The sequence below is a fragment of the Anas acuta genome, chromosome 5 (genome assembly GCF_963932015.1).
Source record: "Anas acuta chromosome 5, bAnaAcu1.1, whole genome shotgun sequence".
NCBI lineage: Eukaryota > Metazoa > Chordata > Aves > Anseriformes > Anatidae > Anas > Anas acuta.
In genome coordinates, this window is record NC_088983.1 from 37,406,920 (window position 1) to 37,430,216 (window position 23,297).

At 41.4% G+C, this 23,297-nt stretch overlaps 1 protein-coding gene and 1 long non-coding RNA gene across 9 annotated transcripts in view; one reads left to right on the top strand and one right to left on the bottom strand.

The window, feature by feature from the left end:
* Window positions 1-23,297, bottom strand: part of RAD51B (RAD51 paralog B) — a 465,395-nt gene that overhangs the window by 143,599 nt on the left and 298,499 nt on the right. For all 8 annotated transcript variants that reach the window (XM_068684193.1, XM_068684192.1, XM_068684195.1 and 5 more), the window contains one exon: window positions 22,105-22,183. In XM_068684193.1, coding sequence (XP_068540294.1) covers window positions 22,105-22,183 — 79 coding nt within the window. The remainder of the gene's footprint in view (window positions 1-22,104; window positions 22,184-23,297) is intronic.
* Window positions 5,552-7,224, top strand: LOC137857529 (uncharacterized). Its single transcript, XR_011097125.1, has 2 exons — window positions 5,552-6,231; window positions 6,988-7,224. It is a non-coding gene; the product is annotated as an uncharacterized lncRNA (long non-coding RNA).

Below are 23,297 nucleotides of genomic sequence, written 5' to 3' on the forward strand. Positions count from 1 at the left end.
TGCTAAGTACACTCTGAAAAACAGAACTTCTGGATTCTCAGAGCTCTAGCGCAGCCAACTGTCCTTCAATTTCTGCCTTTATTGACGGGCCTGTTTCTCTCCAAACAATATGATATTTTAGAGGTAGTAATTAAGGACAAGAAACAACCTGATAATATTAAGAAACTCATGTGGAAGGTATTGCAAGAAGACTGAGAGTGTAAGTGAATTCGAACCATGCTAAGAAACCTATATTGTCTGGAAGCCTGTGGGTACGGAAGGCCCACAAGTGCTACCAACTGTGAAAGTCTCGAGGGCAATGAATGATGTGTCCAACTCCTGGAAAATGCACCAGAGTAGGCCATCTTAATTTTCTTAAAAATGGCTGATGACTGAAGCCAGTGACTTAATTCTTTATCCACCATTTTGCATGAGGATAACAGAAATAACTCAAAATGTATTGTTTACCCGCCAGGCAGTGGTGATAAAGCACAACTCATGGCCTACTCTGCAAGAGCTACAAGAGACCAGCAGCAAGACTCCTATGCTGAGGACAACTTCACTGCCTGAAGCCCTCTATATAAAAAAGCCACATCACTTCAGAAAAAAGTTATTGCAATGACTACAACAGGTCCTCCTAATGGTAATTCTGAAACAAACAAACAAACAAACACCACCCACGTCATATTACAGAATGTTCCTCTGTATTATTCTGCCTTTTATTCACAAACCTTTTTCCCAAAGTTTTGTACATGGCTTCCCCAAAGCATTGTACATGCAGAAGCTCCCTGAAGAACAGATGTTTCATGGTAAAAAGAAAAAAAAAAAAGGTATAGTAGCAGGAATAGTTTTAAATTAAGGCAAATAAGTTTGATGGCAGCTGGGGTGAAATAGTGTTGGTTACCACATGAGAATCAGCACCCAAGGAGCTTGACCTGGTAGACCAGCAGAGCACTCTGAAACCACACGTAAGTTTGAAACACAGCGAGGCAAATGAGAAACAATGACAGCCGTGCAGCTCGCTCAGAGCATCCCCAAGAGAACAGCCATATGCCGACAACAAACACTGCAGCCGAAAGGAACCAAAATTGTACAACAGATTCTTAAAATAAATCCTCCCAACAGGCCCTGCTTCCTGTTCTGTTAACAGCCACCCGACCAGGGGAATGGAGCTCACTCCGACTCACATAAAGGCAAGTTTGCACAAGGGCACTGAGCTGTGTGCGTGACTGCACACACTCTTGTGCAGCCAGCTAAAGGACCACGAGAAGAACACGAAAGCAGGATGTCTCTCGACATTTTCTTTTAGGTGAAAACCGGAAAATTGTGACCTTTTTCCTCTCTACAGGTAAAATGTCAGCAAAGGTGTTGCAGGCCCTGACTAGTGCAAGGGTAACTAGAGCTTAGCCTAGCGCAGGTATTCAGAGGTAACACATCCCATCTGCTGGGCCACATCCCTGGGAACCTCCAGGATCAAGACCTTACTGCTGTCCCATTTTGTGTGACAGAGAAGGATCGAATTGTTCGAGGGCAGAATATCAAGGTAAAACTTTTTTTCACGGTAACTGAATATTGTACTGTCAAATACCTCTTCTTCAAAAGCATCTTTCTAGCTTTATGGTTGTGAATACAACATTGTGACCCCAGAGTAAGCAATATAGCAAGTCGTCTGACTTTGCAATCGCACTAAAACAGGTTTCTCAAAAATAACTTCCCCATCATAGGTTGATACCCTGAAAATGACCGTCTGAACCCATCCTTCTCCCCAGAGGTTTTTGTTTGAACAAACGAGGTTTCTTCAGCTTTGAATCAATGGAAGAAAGAGACTGTGGCTTTTCAATATGGGCTGAGTTAAGACCTATTGAAACTAGTAGATCTCGCACTACACTTCCTTTCAAGCTAAATAAGGCAACAGTTAAATACTTCTTTGTTTAACAATTGCTAAAAACAAAAGACTGCAAAAAAAAGCACAGGCTGAGCAGGGTCTGGACCTCACAAGACAAAGGGAATCACGGGAACAGATGCCCCAAATGTGGAGATTAATGCAAAGAATATTGCAACTCTGCTCTGAGAGGAGCAGAACTGATGAACCCCAACCAATTGCCTAGGAGAGCTGAGGTGAAGATGAGTATAGTATCCCTTTCAACATATGAAGATCCTAATGTGTCTGACTGTAAACCAATGTTAAATACACCCTTTTTACTACATTAAATTACTGTAGTTATTTCTTTGGTATTTTGCTAGCTGTCACTCAAAGCAAGTGGAACACTAAAAGCATCAAGTTGTATTTTTTTTAAAAAAAGAATACCAGTAACAGGTTTCTTCTTAAAGAAAACCATCCAAAATGGGTTTATTCTCTCAAATTACTGATAGGTAACCTTAACCCTTAAAATAAAACTCTGAACCCCATTCAGCAGATGGATAGGATTTCAGCTCATCCTTTAACCACACCTTATTACTGGCCAAGACCTAGATGGCTAATTACTTCCAGTTGTTTCTGAATAGACCTTTAACTACCTCTGTTGGAGTCCTCAGCATCTAACACTCTTTGGAGAGAGAGGAGGAAGCAATCTGACTAAGCATTAGACAAGTAAGACTTACTGACTGTTAGAATAAAAGCAAAGAACAAAACAAAGTAACTTAAAAGGACAGTAGGCCAGTTTGTTTATAAGTGTGTCTGAGGAAGGCCTAAGGGAAAGTGGAACACCTCACAGTATCCAAAAGGCTTTGGGTCATTTTTTTTTCCAGCCATATCATGCCTCAAGTTTTGGCAAGAAAAATACAGGCAGGAACTGCTAAGACGATTTCCAGTAGTTCACTTTCATATTAAATACTTTCACAGCACTGGTACATCATTGATTTATCCTTAAAAAACAGTCTAATTCCCCAAAGCTCTGTAGCATCTCTGCTGTCCTTACAGAGCACCTTACTGGGTCCTGAGGGGAGGTACAGCATTTGGTCAGGAGGAAGAAGGACTACACAAGAATCCCGTGAGATAACCTAGGTCCTGCTCAACCTAGTCTCCAGATGAGCTGCTACTGATGTGAGAAATTATTTAAGTCAAGCAAACTGTAAAGTATTATGTGAGTATTTAAAACTTTGACTCTTAAAGCAGGAAAGCCAAGAAAACGCAAAATTTCACTTTGGAAACCTGTGCCCAGAGAAGGCAATCCAAGGCTTTCCAGATAACTGGGCAATAACAGAATTATCTACGTATGTATACATGGCCTTTAACAATGTAGAAATACGGCATGCTACATATGTTGCTGAACATCTCAATCTCTGTAAATTAGAAAAGATGATTAAAAACAGGACATGAGAAAATCATTTGTCCACCATTACACAAAACTGGGTAACAATTAGCAGCTGAAGTCAGGTATCTTCTGACCACAGCCTTAAAACTGTATTTCCTCTGATATTACTCATTCATAGGCCACATTTAAAAAAGCAGCGAACAACTGCTGCTGATGGTTGTGGTTCATTAGCCAGTCAGCAATAGATGGCCCACATACACTCATTTAGCGTAACACGTATTTGCACGTGGGCTTGAAGTACTGCAAAACCATACACCCACAGATCCTGCCTCAGCTAACCCTCTCTCTCAAGGCATGGTTCCCTTCCCTCCTCCAGCCCACCATTAATCTCCCCATTTGCCTTTTAGCTTTGCTTAGATTACAAGTTATCGTCACTATGTACATGCAAACTGTAACCAAAGACTGTCTGTGCCGAACAATCACTCAAGTCATTTCCAGCTAATGATTTACTGTTTGCTTCACTTCCCCACCCACCGTCTGGCTTTTTTAGGGCAAAGACATAATTTCTTGTATGTTGCTAGAGGACTACCCGCACACCAATGGGGCTAAGAATGCAATAAAAAAGATTTAATAGCAACGGGGATGAATAGAACATTCTAGTATTTCCCCTGTAGCAGAAAACAGAGTTTCCACTACGGTGGCAAAGTCTCCTATGCCCAGAACAAGCCAAGTACTGCCTTCTGACAACATCGGGGAAGTACTGGTGGCGAGACAGACCCATCTCTCTGCTGATCCGGTTCTTCAATGAGACAATTCACTGTCTGTTTCTGGGGAGGAATGAATGGAGGAGTTAGATCAATTATCCCAGAGTCTTCGGGATACAATCTGACAGATGATGAAAGAACTCTAATATGTAATTGAAATACCCTGTACCAAAACATCCACATTAAACCTCTGTTGATTACACACAGGTCTGAGCTATCTCAGACCTTCAGAACAGGAATTGAGTTGTTTATCAGTGAAAGCCAAACTTCTAAAAAGCTGGCTGCCCACTACAGAGCCTTTGTGTTGGGTAAATTAGCTTCAGGAAAAGAATCAAAATGAATTAAAACCACATGGAGATCCTCTCCCTCTACCCCCCTTTTCCCCTTTCCTCTCGCTATATGAATCCCCTCACCAGGAGACAGAGGCCAGTTCAGTCTAATTTAGTCCAGTGTTTTTGTTTCCTAAAGTCTCAGTCTTGGGCTGAGTCCATTAATAGGCTGCAGCTGATTTTAATCTAGATGAACTCAAGAGTTCTCTCTTCTTTGGTTTTAAAAAGATTACAAATTGTGTGTTATATAAATAGAGGGAAAAGGGAAAAAAAGAACCAGAATGAGTAAAAGATCTGCTCTCCATTAGCTGACCTGCTGAACAAGCCTGTGATTCAAATAAAGATGAGAAATGAGAGCTGTGGGGGGAAAAATGCACAACTAAAAGCTCTAGTGATACCGTGCCTAGACACACTGGTAAGAGGAGATGCAGTAATGTCCGACAGCTACCATTACCATCTCGACAGCGCAGGAGATAGTAATAAGGCTCCAAAAGTGGCAAACCAGATGCCTCTAAGACTGTTCTGATAACTTGCAGCATTCTTCCCCAGTTAAACTTAAAATCATGTTGATTAGCAATTGCTTCGTATCTCTTTGTTATCTGGTGGAACAAGGTGGTCTTCTTACAGAGGCTCCTTGTGGATATTTATCAGCATGGAAAACTGCCGTGATACCCATGTGGACTGATTCAAGTGGGAGCTCTAAAAAGGGGTGCTGAGCTTCAAGAGACTTGCCTCAGATCAGTGCTGAGGTACCGTGGGGGACAAGGCTATAGAAAAGGTGTGTGGGTATGTTGTCCTCTAGAACAACCAGTTCTGGGCTCCTCAGGATAAGTGAAAGACAAAATGAAACCATACCAAATGAAATGCAAAACTATTTTTCCTTTTGTCCAGAAAATCCAGTCTAGAATAGCTTTAACAAGTTTGAAAAAGAAGAGTAAACTAATCTGCTACAAAAGTTAAATGGGGGAACTATTTTTGGTATGATGCACCAGCTCAGAAGCTTTAACACAACAGGCTTCCCAGCATGGTAAAGAATGACAGAAGAAAATCACTTCCTTCTAGTGTTGTTTCTTGTGACCACAGTTGTATGTGACTGTCAGTAAATCTGTCAGTACTGCTGCACACAAGTATTAATATGGATATGGTCAAAACACTTTTCATATTACTGGTATCAAACCCCTCTGCATAGACATCTTTGTTTCTTTTCTTCCTGTCACACAGAAGGAAAGGAGAGGTGGGTGCCATAAGTTTCCACCTCAGAACAGGCAGGGGTTTTTTTGCAAGTGCAGATCTCCTAGTGCCATTTCTTAAATTAATTTCCTTACGTGCTCTTTTTCTTAAATAACAGATTTAAACTCTTAGAGTGCTATGATACAATACTACTATGGATCTGAAAATTGAGAATGCCAATCGCCAATCTCAAAGTATTCTCGTTTTAGGGGGAAAGGGTTGGGCTTTTTTTTTTTTTTTTTTTAATGCTGACTTGAATTCTCTGGCTACTTTATGTTACCCTGACACTCTACACAGTCACAGGACACCGTGTCACAGGACACTATTTCAAGCCTGGGTGAATTCATGATTTTAAAAACAATTATGGTAAGCTGCAAATTTGACTCTCCTTTTTCTTGATGCTCAAACTCAGAGGCTGATACATGAGAAGTTTCCTTTCAGAGGAATCTCATGAACAGCTCATACACAAGTGCTCTGTTTAAAAACAGCCCCTGAGGAGCGAAGTCAAGTGTGAAGGGACTACGACCAGCAAGGGAATAAAGTGCAACTACTCACAGCACACTGCACTCACAGTTCTGGTAAAGAAGAGAATGGCAGCCACTTGGAAGAAGGAGAGTCCTTTACAAAGTTGTCTGTAAAAGACTTCTGTTACTCAACTCCAGCTGAGAAATACAGGTAAAAATTTACTTTCAATACATGAGAAAAAAAAAAAAAAGGGTTTTAATAACACATGAGCAAGATTTTTAGTGAGTTGTACTTACAAACAAAAGATCCCAAGCAACTGAAGTGTTTATGTTATTATAATTTTAAAATCTCCAAATAACATTTGATCCCTCAGAGAATCCATTTCAGAGCTCCAGAAATGTTTTTGCTTTGTGTGCAAATGCTGACAGTTTGGAAATCAAATGCGTCTGTTTTAGACACACCAAGAGAGTATATACCTACATAAAATAAAAATCTCTGCTTTGCCATACAAAGGAAATACAATAGACACAGTAAAAGTGCTAGTAATCAATAATAAACAGTAGATATACAGAGAAACGGATGGGCAGACAGATGTAAGAGGAATTACACAATCCTAATCAGCTTTACCTGAATATAACCCCTTGTAATAAATCTCAATTGTGGTGATAAACGTGCCTGTACTAAACCCATCGATTTTTCATTCTTTGCTAATGGGGCAAATGTAACTTGGAAGGGGTCTGCATGAAATCACTGGAGGTTTTATTTGTATAACTTTTCTGGAGTTTGACTGGGACTAGGACTAGACTTGATTGCATGTGGGTGGCTGTGGGGCGGGTGGACAGCTGGGTGAAAAACTATGACAAAAGGAATCTTGTCCCATTTCCTGCCTGTGCTTCATTCACTAATGAGTACTGCTCTGGGTCACTCTCAAGATTTCTTCATCTGTTGTTGTCTAGTCTGTAAAAGGGGCACCCCAGCAGTGGAGCTGTTGTCAGCTTGTCTTGAGAGTTTATTCGGCTGCCTCTCACCCCTGCAGCTGTGTGGGATTGTGAGTGCCTGGCTGTAAACAACGCCATATTTCGTGCTTCTTTTTGGATGACTTGAAGGCCAGGCTGAGGCCAGATGTGTTTGCTGGTGTAATCTGTTTCCCATTTCTCGTAATAAAAGCATATCTCAACAACTACTAATAAAGTGAAATCAGGATTTATCTGTTGTCTTCTTCAATGTGATTTGTGTTGGGAAGAGAATGTTAATAAAACACAGCAAAGTCTTCAGTCTTTCTCTTCTTCCTGAATACTGTAAATACTGTCATGTATCCCTACCAGTAAACAACCACACTGGTCTATCTGATGCCACTGAACTCCTCCTACAGTAACCGATATGCCTCTTGCTAAATTGTGGAAACGACACCATTTTCCTTCAAGAAACACTGTTTTGCAGTAACACTGCCTTACGTATTCTAGTTTCTTTTGCCAGATCTGTTCACTTGAAAAAGCTTCCTCCTGGTAACTGGTTTAGCCTTTTTACTAGTATTCTTTTCATAAAAAGCTTCTCCCTGTCCACAGGCAGCTTTCAGCTGGGTTTCCTACTGCAAACTATTCTGTTAGCAAGTCCAGTCCCCAAATGAGAAACCCAATTCCAGGAGCCATGTGAAGATTGTGTCTCCTTCGCTGGGCCCAGCATAGCTTCCTGTGAGCTCCTGTGAGTTCCACTAAGCTTCTTCCCAAGGTAAAGGAGTAAATCACCCCCCAAAGAGATGCCTTTTGATTTGCATTGTATTTAGAAATAGCTTTCCCCTTCGGGGCAGGTGAAGAGGTGAGGCATTTCAGAGAATTGCCCTGGAGTTTCATTCTACAGGAGGTTTCGCCCAGCCACCTAGCCCTGGGAAGGAGAGGAAGCCCCCTCACAGTACAAGGCAGCTCTAACTGTAGATGCATCAAAACAGCACCTACTTTATTCAGGATAATTGTTCCCTGGCCATACTCAGAAGTTCATCTATTGTCTTCAGTTACACTACTGGATGTCAGCTCCTCAATCAGCCTTGCTAGCTCTGTTCAGCAAATGGACCACAAACACAAAAACCAAAGCAGATACTATTTCCTCTGTGTCTCTTCAGTTTTATTTTAACACCCAAGTATAAAAACTGTAACTGCACACGTAGAACTCCATTACTGGCATAATTGAAGACAACAGTTTTAGCTGGCATGGAATACACGATTTATTCTGTTAAAACCACTCATGATTACATGTGAGAAGGAAAGAACTCTTTTTAGCTTTTTAGAAAACAAATAATTTCTAGGGTTAGCAATTAGAAAAACAAAACCAAAACATTTGTACTTGTAACCTGAGTATACTTGCTGTGGGGCTTGACTAAGATGTGCTAAATGTAATCTTGTTTTTACTTTAAGATGCCAGTAATGAAATAAAACTACGTCTGGGCAGTCTTCCTTCCACTGCTCCATCTGTGTTTCCAGCATTTTACTGTGCTTTCACATCTACTATGTGAAGTAAAGATCAATCTATTTCCAGAAGGCTACTTATGGGTGGTCTGAGTTCATTTTATTTCTTAACTTTATTTTCCAGGACATTCAGAGTTTTCTTTCCATTTTCTGTCTTGAACTTTGTGGTTTTACAGAGCCACAATACCAATAATGTAGTACCGAATATTTGTTTTTATTTCTTCCTGTATCCAGTATGGTTTTACACAGAAGTTGATCACCTCCAGAACAGTATTTGCCATACAAGAAGCATATCTGATTTGACCTTGGCCCTAATTCTCGTGCCTTCATCCACACTGTATGTGATTGACATACTTTGACCCTTCAAAGAACATTCCTCACACTTACCATCTCCGTAGATTCATGGAATTCTCTTTGCATTCTTACCACATGCTTCCACTCTGTTAAATCAGTGTGTCCTCAGAACATTTATATTAAACAAAATAAGATGATTTTCTGTAAGTAACATTCTTGCTCTGTCTACACTAATGTTGGCAGCTCTTCACAAGACATATATTCTGTTCAGACATTATATTATAAAGTTCGCAAGCAGTCTTCTAAAACTCATGTCTTACAGGTTGGAGAGAGCAAGTTCCTTAGATTTTGGAATTATGGAGATAGACTCTGCCATACATGTATGGAAGTGGCATTTTGTATATCACACACATCATGGCAGCCTGTGAATTAAGAAATCAATCTGTGGGTACACAATGAATATGAAGTCAAAACTGGTGAATATGTGTGAACTTCTTTCACTCTGGGCCCAGAAAATTCATAGCATCAAATACCAAATACCCTTTATACCAGAATCAAAATACACACACTTTTTCCATTTTTTTCCCCAAACACCTCAACAACATGGCATTACCTCTAATGGGGTGAAAATCTGCTTCTCCAATGTCCCTTGATACTTACAGAGATGGGACACGGACCAGATGAACCAAAGTAAGAGTACAGGCAGCCAAAGCTGATGGCACAGTCACTGCCTGAGTCATCTGAAGATCTGAAACAATGGCTCTAAGCATAATAAACTTCCTCATTAATCTGACAGCATGTCAGCCTCATGGTTTGAAGGAGGGGGAGAGGGACGGCAGGGATTCTGCCACTTCAGCAGACAACTCTATGGGTGGAGCAGGAGCAGAAAAGTACAGTAAGCCTGGCTCATTCAGTCTCAAGCAGATACATTCCTGATGCTTCAGCAACATGACTGAACTTTGCATTAAGGACACTCCGTGCCTGCCATACTCAATAAGGAAATGGCATCTCTTACTGTTCCTGATTGTGAGCAATGATGCAGAGGGGGAACAGAACAGCAGAGAAGCAGCAAAGCAGAGGAACCAGGGCTTAAAACCTCTGACTCACATGACCTAAATAAAATACTAGCACTGTCATACCTGCTTTGGGGCTTTCATGCAAGGGAAACATATTATTTAGATAAACAGAGTGTCCGCCCTTAACCTCCTGAACTATCAATTTTCCCCCATCTAATACTGCAGAAAGGTTATGTTGCAGTGCCCTGTGCTTCCTCACATTTAAAGTTAGGGTAGCCAAGGGCAACAAAGACTCCTTCCTCTCTAGCCTGATAGCAGAGTTCTTCCTTCCTTTTGTTCACATGAAGAACAAACACTGAGCTGAACAATAACAGTGGATGCTTCATTATGATGCTCTCCTGGGCACACAGCCCTGGTTAGCATTATCTTACCACTTGGTTTTGTTTTGAAGGAAACCCTGAATGGTCCTTTCAATTGCTGGTGTTTCAAGATCAACATTACCTCTACTTCCTGTATTTTAAAGCCTCCTTATTTTACCAACAATATGCGGTACTATGAAAAAACCGACACAGAACCAACGAACTGAGAAAAACGCCAGTCTGGGGTGCAAGCAATAACAAAAGACAATTTAAACTAGCTTTCTCTGAACCAGTTCAGCTACTGATTCTGAGCAATAGAGGAGAAAACAAAATAAAACAACAAAAACCCAACGCAAACAAAAACCAAAGAAAAGCAAAACAACTTAATCCTTAGCAACTATTCAAGGAAGTGCATGTGAGGACCACAGTTTAGACTTGGAATATACTTACTTGAAAATACCCAGGCTTCTGAACACGCTTCCTGAAATCAGCATTAGCACTAGACCCCTTCCCGTCCCATCTCCTACCTTATGAGCAAAAAATGCCTTTAGATCATTCAGCAAAATCCATATCCCCTGATCTGTAAACAGACAGCTGGCAAGCCCTGTTTATGACAGACTTATCATTTGTCCTTTCCTGCAGAATTTTATTCTTCTTGGACGAGTAATTGTTTTGGACAAGTTACTAAATTATCACTCACTCTTCATGCTATGGGAAGGACAGGTGAACAAATCTAATGACAACTATGCCATCTTCTCTGGACCATCAACCCAGGCATAGCCAAGTCATAGATTTCATCTACCCTGACCCAGACATAGGGAAAAGAAAGTGTCCTGGTTCACTATCCACTTCTCTTGCCTAATTCGGGACTCGGGAAGAGAATTCCAGGCAATCACCCACCAGTCAGTTCCCATCCCTTTGGCCTCCTACTTACAAAAAGCCCTCCTCTGAACACAGGAACATCTGAAACTGTCATGCAGCTCTTGACAGCTGAGCTAATACACGTCTTTTAGAACAGCATTTTGTAGTGAACTGTCTACCATTCCTGCTGGCCACTTCCCAAGCTGTACCTGAAGCGCACATTTGCTTATATTAGGTACGAGTTGCAGTTTCTGTAATGACATGCTGCAGATACCTGTGGGGGTGGAAGGTTAATTTTCTGCACCCGTATGGTAATTATTATCATTTACTTACAAACAGGTAAACTGAGGCATACAGTAACTAAGCTATTTAAATGGATCACTCAGGAAATCACTCTGACCAAAAAATGGGTTTCTTCTTGCCTTTAGCTCGGTCTGTGAGACTGGTTCAGGGCCCTTCCAAACCTGGTCCAAAGACCTACCCCAACCCAAAGCATTTACAGGTGTCAGCTAACACATAATGACTGAAAGGATGAAGGCAGCGGTACTAGCTGCTTCCTTGACATATTCTGCCTTCGTTCATATCTTGTTTAGGCTTAGCAAGATGCGCCCGCTTCATTCTGTCACCTTACTGGGTGAACAAAATCATGCCCCCAGTAAGCAAAGCTATACCAAAAACAGGGCAGGCGCAAAAGAGGGTGGACAGCTTCATCCTCAGCCTGCTCTCCTCTTCTGCAAAGATCTGTTTGCAGGGGAGACAGTCTTGAACTGAGTGCGAGGCAAGCTGGCTTGATCAGTGCCACGCTGTCGGCTGCAGCCCTCAGGTGGGTCAGCTCATTTACCCCTCTGCAGATCACATTTGTACTCCGGAGTTTCCTGTGCCCTTGAGTGCTGCAGGAACACGCGGTGTCCTTGCTGAGCCCAGACAGCTGGGGCCAGCTGGAGAGCCGCCCTTCTCTCCTCGTGTTCAGACTTGACAGTGGAATTTAGTTCATTTTGCACAGGAGAAATCTGGCCGTGCTCTGACTTCTGGCCACAGCTTAGGAGCCTCTCCTAGGGCACGGCAAATCTTAAATGAAAAGCAAACCATGCCTGGGGTGGCTGCGAGTGCTCTCTGTGGTTATGGTGGGTGGAAGGCTCCAGATCAGCGCTGTGACCACCTGCTCCCCAGTGCAGTCTAACGCCCACCGTAGAGAAAAGTGGGGAGCCCACCTGTATCACACGGTGACCAGCAGAGTCCCGGTCAGTGTTACCCAGCTGGAAGGACGGCCGTGATGAAGCAAGGCCACAGAGATGCAGGGGGAGAAAACTCAAAGGCAGAGAAGAAACAACATACCTTTGAGCTCTGATGTGCACAGCATGAGGCTGTGCCTCTGTATTAAATATGAAAGTGGCCGGGATCACACTGCAGGACTGCCAGTGTTATGCTTCAACCACCCTAATTTAGCGTTTTTGGCTTTTGATATCATATTAGAATACATTGGCTTGATTTTCAAAGGTAACAAGCACCTACAGCTCCCACTGACTTTAGTGGCAGCTGCAGATCTAAAAATCAATTTAAGATAGTTTGCATATTTAGAAGTAGTGAAGGAAAATAAAAGGTCTATTGTGTGGATACGAATAGTTTAAACACTGCTGATGGGTGGTATAAGAGTCCCTTCCCTTTTCAAATGAATTTCACTTCATGTTTTGTTTGGTTTTCCTGTTGATGCATCCTGCACCCTCCAGTGCTAAGCTGGTGGGATCCCACATACTTTTCCTGGCATGTGGAGTTTAAAATAAGAGACCTCAGCAATCGGATATCCTCAGCATTTCCAGCTATTGAACACAATCAGGAGTACTGTGATCCCATTTCAGAGCAGAAAAGAAAAGACATATAGGAATATTCTCCCTGTGTTGGTGCAGGACAGACAAAAGAAAATGAAGCAAACAGGATGTTCTGCTCTTCGGTGAACCCCAGCAAATGACCCCAGCAGATAGGATACAAACTACAAACAAGCAGCTATAATATATTTGCCTGCCTGCCTGATAGCTTGTTCTGGGTAATTCACTCACAGCACAAATATGGATAAAAAGGTAAAAGGGAGGGTATTGCTCATTGAAAACTCACTTAGTTTTAACTGTGCAGTTCCAAGCTGACATACCTTCCATCAAATGTAATGTACGCAGCCTGAAGGAAGAATATGATGTGTTTTTCTTTTCCTATATGTTACTAAGCAAAAGCATCTCATCCCAAAATACACTCAGAACATCTACAGGAGAGATATGCTTGTCATTCAGGACTCGGGACATTAGCCTTCTAGGACATAAGCCTATTCTAAGCTTACTCACGCAGTAGTGAACATCCCAGCTGAGGTTTCCAGAACAGCACATAGCACTCTTGAGAAGTCACTGTATCAGACTGCTTGACAGCACTCCAATAGTTGTGCAACATACCCTAGAAATGTCACCCTCCACACCTCTGCTGCTGCTTCTGGGGAGCACACCTTTGTAGGGCTTTGGGCTAATATTGGCCACTGTTTGTGTAATGGAAAAGCTAGGAAGCGTAAATGAAAATCAGATTCAGCGGAAAACAGAGCAAAATCTTTTCAACAGTAACATCTTCTGGAAAACTGCTAATTTCTAGCATATTCTACCTGGGCTGCCTCTTCACCTATGTGTGCAGTGCCTGGCCTCAGCCGTACCTTGGGCAGACCCTCTAGGGTTATTCAGGTGGCAAACCAGGGCTGACACACCATGCTCTAACAAACCATCATCTTTCTATCTCTGTCACCCTTAGTTAACTCAATCCAGTCCTGAAATTTAATCTCCTAATTTTTTCAGAGGTCTTGACAAAAAATGAATGACAAAGGGCCAGGTTTTGGTTTCATTACAGCACAAACAATGAGGAGAAATGCCATAACAATCACTAACACTATGTAACTAGCATTACACCCAGATCTACTGTAAACTGAAGTAATCGCTCAATAAATTCTGTAGGTAAATAGTGGTTTATAGCTTATCATAGTACTGTCTCTTGCATGTATTTGTTATTAATGTTCAGTCTGTTTTAATAGGATGTGTCTCCTGTAGTTTATTTTCTGGCTTTCTACTAGATATCCAGAATGCTTATGGCCCCTGCTTGATTAGTATATGGAAATTTGCTTTTTACAAACAGCAACGTTTACATGGATAGTTACAAAATCTTAGGTAGCACATTACCTTTTATACTTATCCTGCACGAACACTGAAATGTAGTGAAAAGGGGGTACAAATATACAGTTGACAAATATTTGGTTAAAAGTTCAAGTGAATATTATGGAAAAAAAATTATAATACCATCCAACATTATTAATTTAAGGGAATGACTGTAAATAGAAAAACTTTTTGAAGTAAAAACCTGTTTGTTGGGAGGGTTTATCACGTGTCAGTCTGCATGAAAGTGCTATATATTCCTGTTCCATCTTATCAGGAGAGATTTAAGCCTACACGATAAGATCATTTAAATTTGTGGTTAGTCCATTTTAAAGACAGGGCAAGTCTATGCATCAGATGCAGAGATATCTGAGGTTGTTCTAACTGTGTTAATCCTGGAAACACAGAGAAAGTTTAAAGAAAAACAGCGCTGGGGCCAAAGCAGCAGGAACCTTGTTTGCAAGTGCTATCCCTGTGCTAATAACCCCCCCTTGGGCAAAGTTTTCTAGTTTCTGTGAAGTGCTATTCAAATGTGCCTATCTACAGAGCAGTGCGCCGTGGAGATGTACAGGTTTAGACTGGAGCAAACTGCCAGATCTCTGCACCGCTCTCCCCTCCCTAGCGCAGAGAACAACACAGCTTCCAGCAGCTCCCTTTGGCAGCTAAGTTGTACACTCAGAAATCTTAACATGCAGAATACATCAAGTCCTTCGGCTACAGAAATGGTACATCTACTACAAAGGCTACGTCACTGGGGTCATTGTCCTCTATTGCTAAGTATCGTTCTACGAGATAAAATGAGGTAGTGATGGCTTCACCAAACGTGCTGATGAAATGCCAGAACAGACGAACTCTGAGAACAGCAAAAGAAATGTAGTCATGCCTATGTGAGAGAGGGATCCGTCACCATAAGACTTAACTGCTTCTTGCCTTCACAAGCTGCACACAAAAGCATATGACTTTATTCTGGCTGAAAAACATGTTTTTAGACATTTTCTTGGCTTCCTACTCACGAATGTGTTTGCTTAAGAACATTAAGTCCACTATAAGTACATTTGTCCTTATTCTACAAATTTGTAGCCTGAAAGATGTAACATCTTCTATGTTAACACCAGGCAATCAATAGTAGAGTCTTGGACTTCTATGAGAAAAGTCAGTTCCCAGCACAATATAATGTCACAAATCACCGATACTACCTCTAATCAACACGCACCTTCACTCCTTATGCTAAAAGCCTTTTGGAAAAAAGGCCATTTGCTTTAGCACTGTGCTGAAAACACAGGGGAGCAACTCACTTTGATCAGGAATTCATTACTGTGAGACTAGTAAGGACAAGATTTCTCTGAAGTGGGACCATTTTGTCCCAGAAGGCCTGTGGTATATGACAGTCTTGAACAGAGACTGAATCTTTGCAAATACACTCATATTCTTCAGCTCATTTGTTTAACAACACTGGCTCAGAAAAAATAGGTTTTGATTCACACTTGCATAAATGAGAACAGATTTGGCACACTGCTTGCACTAAGTTTTTTCATATTACGTTCAGTGAAACTTCATAAAAATTAAATGCTGGCACTTTGGTTGCAATCTAGCAAATCATTTAGGGATATGCTTGGCATTCACTGCAGGAAAGCTGTACCGTTATCTTCAGTGCCTTTAGTATGCGTTCAGAAATAAGCAGGTACTTCAATACTGTGTACTACACTGGATTTATCCAGTGTAACATCCTCCTGCAAGTTAGAGTAACAGCAAACCTTTGGACAAAAACTTTACCAATCTCTTGTCTATCTACTATGCAGTTAGAAAGAGCGTGATTGCAGAGGAAAAGATTCAACTTTAATGAAATGACGGGGTTTGTTTTGTTTCTGTTGGATCTCAACCTAAGATACCTCTAGTCTTCTTTCACAATTAAAAAAAAAATTCCCTCCACCTCTCTTCATTACCATTTTCAGTTGTCTTTATATCTGTGCCAGCCACAGAGTTGGGTTACTCCAGCAAGGCTCTGCCAATGCAGCTGCAAAGCAGCTGAACAATTCCCACCAAGCCACCTAGTGAGGATGCTCTCATCCAAGTCAACAGCATTCCTGGGTCAGGTTTAGTAATCCTTTCCACCCAAATGCCAAGAACTATCTGGAAATTTTTGTTTATGTCAGCTACATCAATAGGGCGATTTTGCTGGCAAAGGAATGATGGAGGTCTTATTTTTTTCACATCCCTTATTGTCAAGATGGACCTAGCCTACAAACCGATCATGCTTTTTTGCTCTCATTATTATAAACCTGTTACAAGTAGCATGAGCCTTTCAGTGTCCTGTGGGGAATACATCAAAAACTGTTCCACCCCATAGAGATCCTAACAATGATCAGTTCATCTTTATCCCTCCAATAGGGCCGGAAATCACCAGTGGCACTGCAAATCTGTTACCATCTCAATAGCAAAGCACAACTTTATTCCCATTAATCTGTCTTCCATCCATTCACACATCAAGTACAACCCTGCTTCATTTTACAGATTATATCCATGTTGCTCCAGACAAAGGTCACTTTATAGTTACAGTTCTTCAATTGAATGAAAGCTTTTGATGCAGTAAATCATTGTCTCTCACTGTTCAAACTCACACAATACAATACAAATAATGCTGCCCTTTCTTTCAGAATTCCCTTTCTACCTCGCTACTCATTACCAAAGCATTTCTTTACAAAATAAAATGAGGCACTTTTCACTTGCTTCAGCCACATAAATTAGTTATAGCACTTTGGAGACCATTTGCCATGCTGCCCTACAAACTCAAACTTTGTGCTATTTTGACACCAAAATGAGCTTCTTTCACTACATTAGTGACAACTGAAAGACAATGTTACAAGGTTTCCCAAGATTTGGCTGTTCCTAGAATTCTTCCACCTTTAGCACTGTAAAACTGAAAACCTAAGAAACTCTCCTCCCAGTACCACCTACAAGAAGTCACCTGCCTCGACAAGATGTCACAGGCAAGGTTGTGTTGTGTGCACGCAGATGCGTGTCCAGTGGAAAAGAGGGCAGGAAGGAGAAAGGGCTGATTAATTAACTAATCAACCAGTCCTGCTGGGACAGGAATCAAATCAAATCTTCAATTTGGCAGCATGACGTATTCCATCCTTTCTTGAGGTAGTGAGGGGAGACAGCACAAGACACAGAAGTTTTCAGGTTAAGTTTGCAGACAGTTATAAATTTCTTCCAAATGGAAGAACAGAAACATGGAAGGATAAATCTTGACGTCATATACACTCATGAAAAACTGCAACAATTTGAGGGCTCCATTATTTAGCACTGAACATCATAAAAAGAACTGAAACCAAAACCTGAAGGCAGACAAATTCTAACATGAAATACAGAACAAGCATATAGCAGCAAGAGAGCTAAAACTGGAGAACACTGTCAAGGCAAAGTAGGAACTCACATTTCTTGATGCCTTCAAATTAAAGCAAATGCCGTCCTAGAAGAAACACTTCAGTGTATCATAAGTTATCAAGTATCTGAAGGAAGCATGTAGGAAATATGGGGGGTCAGTTTGGGTGACCTTCTGATTGCACTCATCTTAAAACCCTATGAAGCTGAAAATAAATCATTACTCAAAAGCAAGTCGTAGCTCACTAATATTATTTGTCTTATGTTTCCAGAGCTTGAGTTCTTTCAGTCACAAGCAATGTTAATCACTTGGTAAAAGCACTCCCTGAAAAGTCCCAGTAGGCTCTCCAGTTGGCAAGCACATTCCGTTGTCTTTTGCAGCACCACCCTCTTAGTACCAGAGGGTATTTACTTAGGTGAGATGGAAGGAGACTTATTTCACAGACAGTTTAGCTGCCAGTTGCTGGTAGGTAGGTTCTGTTGCTGTCTTGTATTTATTCCCCAGCATCAGAGGATCACCCACAGAATACAACTTAGACCTGACATCAGCTTATTTATCCTGTCTTCCTTCTGGATATGCACGTACACGTGTAAGTCACAACTGCCAGTCCAGCCGCCCTAATCCAGTAGCTGCTACGTTCAGCTTCTCTGAAACTACAGCTGGGCAAGATCAGCCCATAATGTGCTCTAACTGATATACGAGTATCAGCTAATCATTTCCAACCCAAACCAGAATTCATATCACTGGCAATGACAAAAGTCATCCTATGACTTGCAGCCCTAAACAAATAGATCCAAAGGTTTTTTTTTTTTTTTGTGTTATTCTCTTTTTCTTAACAGAATCATGTCACTCTCTTTAACTAGGATATTGCATTACGGAGCAATATCCATGCAACAAGTACTTAAACAGAATACACATGCAGACAGTAAAGCTTTTAATATTTTGCAGTGTTTAGATCCAGGTTTCTGTCTCTCTAAGAGGAGAAGCTTTACAAAAACAGAGATCTGTCAGACTGAATTTTCCAATCGTAATTCAGGTTCACTACAGAGTCACACTGCGGCGTGGCAGCGCATGACATTGCATTGCAATGTAAAGGCAACTGAGGGTATTTTTGGGTTTGCATTCCTCCACTGCACAGACCATACTGCAGCGATGAAAGGAGGAGACCAAAGGCTGACTTTCCTTGCTAAATCTGTGACCAACCACTTTTTCCCAATAATCAAATTTCATTTCTCCAGTCTGAAAGCAGAAATAAAAGGAATGAATAACTGGATTCTTTCAATCCCTGAACACATGAAATTTTTAAAAGCAAAGTTTTCTCCGTGGCACCCTTGGGCAACCTGGAGTTCTGTTCTGACAATACCAGAGAAGTAGGTCTTCCTTCACTAGGATCTCCTCTGAACACTTCTGTGCTTGCACTGGGGCCATGAGATGCAAAGACACCAGGGAAACAGAGCAGCGATTTACACTGACAAAGAGGATTTTGATACACTCCTCCAAATGGGGCAGCATTACCATCTTAATAGCCTTTTGCTCTCAGCCCTCTTCCTGAGGACGCTGGAGATTTTTGCGAATGGAGAACAGTTCCGCTTCCCATTTTAACTGCAACAATAGCAAAGGGCTCCTTAAACTGCATCAAATAGCAGCCTGTGAAATCCCTAACTAGCCGCACTGCCTCTCCTGCCGTTTTATTATCCTCTGGCCCACAGAACAAAAGGGAGGAGCTCCTCCTCATTTTTAGCCTATTCCACACATCCTAATCCCTCAGAGGTGGCAATGGAAATTGCTTGTGGAACTGTTAAATCACACTTTCACTTTGTCTTTCATTCCCTATTCACCCTCACTAATCAAGGAGCTTCCAGCCACATTTTCCGATATCAATTTTGTTTATGGCCTATTGGTTAATGGTCCCGGGATGGGACCCCCTGAGTAAGAAGAAAGAATCCTGGGCATTTCAGACAGCTGCCGCTTCCCACCAGTTCCCACACCCATCCACTTGTTCTCATCAGACGCCCTGAATGTGCTCACCTCCTGACACCAACTGAATTAAACAACAAAGACTGAATGGGAAAGCTGCCTTTGCAATCCTGCTGCGGGACAGATTCCACTTGTTCGCACTCTACGACATCCTTCAAACTGCAACACAGGGACAACTCCCCCGCCAGCTAACCCACGGCCAGTCGCCCTAGGGACATCTTACCTCGCATGCAGCTTCCCTGTGGAACGTATAAGCTTCAACTCTTACAAAAACTCTAGCCTCTCTTGCACAAGGCCACCCACCATCACTCTGCTAATGGCTCTGTCTTGTTAGGTAGCAATTCCTGTCAACATCTTACCTGAAACAATCATTTTCATGTGATTTGCTCACTTCTCTCTGCAGAAATAATGCTCACTGAAGTGTGGGAAGGAAACATGCAATGTTTACTTTGTAAAACTTTGTGAGATGCTTCTCATGTGTAAGTGCTTACAAGTCTCTGTAAGGATACTAGCAGCAGGACCTTATCATTGAACCATGACATCACCAATAGCACTAGACTCACAAACCTAGAATCTAAAAGAACCAGCATGTAAAATCATAGAAATGCCAGATTTGGATTACACTATGTGAACATTTAAGGTTCAGATCCTGCTGTCTGATCTCTGGCCAGGACATTACCTGCTACGTAAAACAGTCTGGGGCACATTAGCAGGGGAACCATGCCCTTGCATACTATCCATCTTGGAAAAAATATCTAAACATAACAGCATAGTCATAAACTAAGAAAAAGCTTACACAGAGAAAAGCTCCAAGCTGCTTTCCGAATATACAAAGACTGCCTGATGGCAAGATAATGCTCACTTAGAGAAATCCACGCTGATTTTAGAAAAATGGTGAACGCACACCCCAGAAACATATGGATACAGATAAAAGAGCAATTGATACATTCCTCATACAGTGCTGTTAAGCATCGTACTATCAGAGAGCCTTGCCATCATCAGTACATGTTATCAGGCCAATCTGCTCTTTAAAGGTAGGGTTCAGTCCTTAGAAAGCTATTTTCCCAGCTTACTGAAAAGATTTGAAACAAATAAAGATCCTCTCTGAACAAATGATCCCAGTTTCTGAAATAGTAAGTTTTTCTTTCCCGAAGTGTCACTACATTAGTGCGTGAAGACAGAGCAGGAAGTTGTCTACGTTTTTAATGATGACCAGAAACATCTCTGCAACTCAGAAGATAATTGAGATAGAGAAGTGGTATGTCTTATACCCCGTCCTTAATCAAAATATGTCCAGAGCAACTCTTGCAAGCCATCTCAATTTAAACCAATAAAAATATTGCTAGTACATGCAGCCTGTTTAAAATTACCAGTACCACATAAGGCAAATTGAAGTCCCAGAATGCCATCTAATACACTGGGTTTAATGTCTAAAGGTTTAGGAAACACCCAATAGACCCTCATTATTATGTAGATGCATCAAATGGAAGAAAAAAAAAGTTTTGTTCCTTTTCTTTTGTTTTCTTAAACTAGTTATTACCAGTATTTTAAGCTTATCTAATCATGAATAAATGTAAATACATCGCTGATCTGGTACTGCCTGTTTGTAGGTGGGAAATGGGCAATCAGAAGAAAGAGAACTGTTCACATACCTTAAAAAGTCTGTAGCGTTTTTATATTAGCAATCAGTGCTAAAATCAGTATTTAGCAATCACTGATTACTAATCACTGGAACCTGAGAAACAGCAATACTCAGCTTTCTTAATACCATGACTACATATTAGAAAGTATCCTCTGAACAAAAAGTCTGCTAAACTGCTGCAGCAATCAGGACCACGACTGCATATCAACACAGAGGAACTAAACACAGTTGGTCTATGAATGTCTGTCAAAAAATAGATAGATTAAAGGAATACTTACTGGGATAAGTAGGGAAAAGAAATGAAGAGCTGCATTTCCCTCTTTCACAATGGTTCAAAAACATGTATTTTAGGAGATGGCCACAAAGAGCCCTAGTTCCCTGCCATCATACTATTACCCATCTTTTCAGTACAATACTCACACCATAGAGAACCTTAGGATTATTTAGGGCCCTGTGGCATTCACATTAAAGTGATCACAGAAATGGAGGACAGATATTAATTTCCCATATTTTATTGATGCTGAGCCATTTGCTAAAGAGAAACTATTTATTAAAACATGCTACTAATGATAGACAGGTATGCTCCTCCTGGAAAAATCTCTCCCATAGGAACAATGCCAGAACCATTCAACTTACTTTGAATGAAAACAGGGAGATGTAATAAATTCAGGGCCTATTCTTAAATCCATGTGAATATGCAGCAACTAATTTAATATTACCCAAGGTGAGACGGAAAGCAGCAGAAGGCTGCCCTTGTCAACTAGACTGTTCAAATGTGTGTGTGGGTTTTTTTTTGGTTTGTTCTTGTTTTTAATTAGTTAAAACCAGCACCATTTCAACAACCATCACTGTTACCTGCCTTCAGCCTGCTTAAAACACTATTTGTAAAAGGAAAGTAATCAATGCTCTGATCCTACCTTGAAGAACCAAGCCTGATTTCTCAATGGTGTAGAAAAAAACGGAAAATGGAGCAACAGGGGATTTTGCAACCAGGATCTGCAAAACAAACAAACAATGTATAAGTACATATCTCTATCACATACTGATCAGAGCTCAAATTTGTAGAACAATCCCACTAGATTTAACTTCCAGAAGCATTAAAGCATAATGTAGAAATAACAAGGTTGCTATTGATCTAACCCTGTCACTTCTAAGTAGAGATCTTCTCACAGGAATGTAGAGCTCATACTGCAATTTAAAAAGGATTCTCAGGTAATAAAAAACCAACCATCATAAAAACAACGTGTTTTGCTTGTTTTATTGGCAAATAAGATGATCATTCTTGCTGGTTCGGGCAGGAGACAATTTTTGAGCAAGCTGTAATTGCTGCTGTGTAATGTAATTTTAATCCCCATTAGCAATTCTAGAGATGCATCCCCTTGCCTTCCCCAAGCATTCCACCATGTTCCTGCTGCCCCAGATGCAGTATGATCCACCTGTGGGTCATCACACCGGGGAAGGTAACATGGCATTGCAGTGATCTGGATGTCCTCTTTTGAAAAAGGGTCAGTGACTGAGTCGAGTTTATGTGAGAATCCTGTCTTCGGAGTTTCAAAATAGGAACTGAAATTCCCTGAGGGTTTACAGTGCAATCAGATTTAGCTTGGCATCTGGGTATGCTGACCCTCTATGGCTGGGTCAGAAATACTCAAAGCCCTCTGACTCCACTATGGAGGGAACACCCACTACAGAAGATGAACAGCAGCAGAGCTCTGGACACACAGAAATGGATTTAGCAAGGTTGGGATGTGGAACTGACAGTGCCAGACCAAATGACACGAATGTGCCTGTCTTTATTGTTTGTCTGCCTGATTTTTGCTGACTGGGGAGGACCGTTCTGTTACGGTTTGCCACAAAGTAACCCCCGTTCTATCACCTATGTGAAAGTGAGAGTTTAATGGTAGATTTAATAAGCTCTGCCAAGAGTGTGATCAGCACAAACCCTGGTCTAGCGATCCCCACGTCCCCAGGGAATTGAAGACCAGTTCTCCCAGCGCAGCACAGTGGAAGAGCCGTCCCATCCCTACAGGCCCTGAGGGCACCATTTGGTGAGGCTGCTCCCCCACCCCATGCTCTGATCCTTTTCAGGGTTCTGCTGTCAGCACAGCCA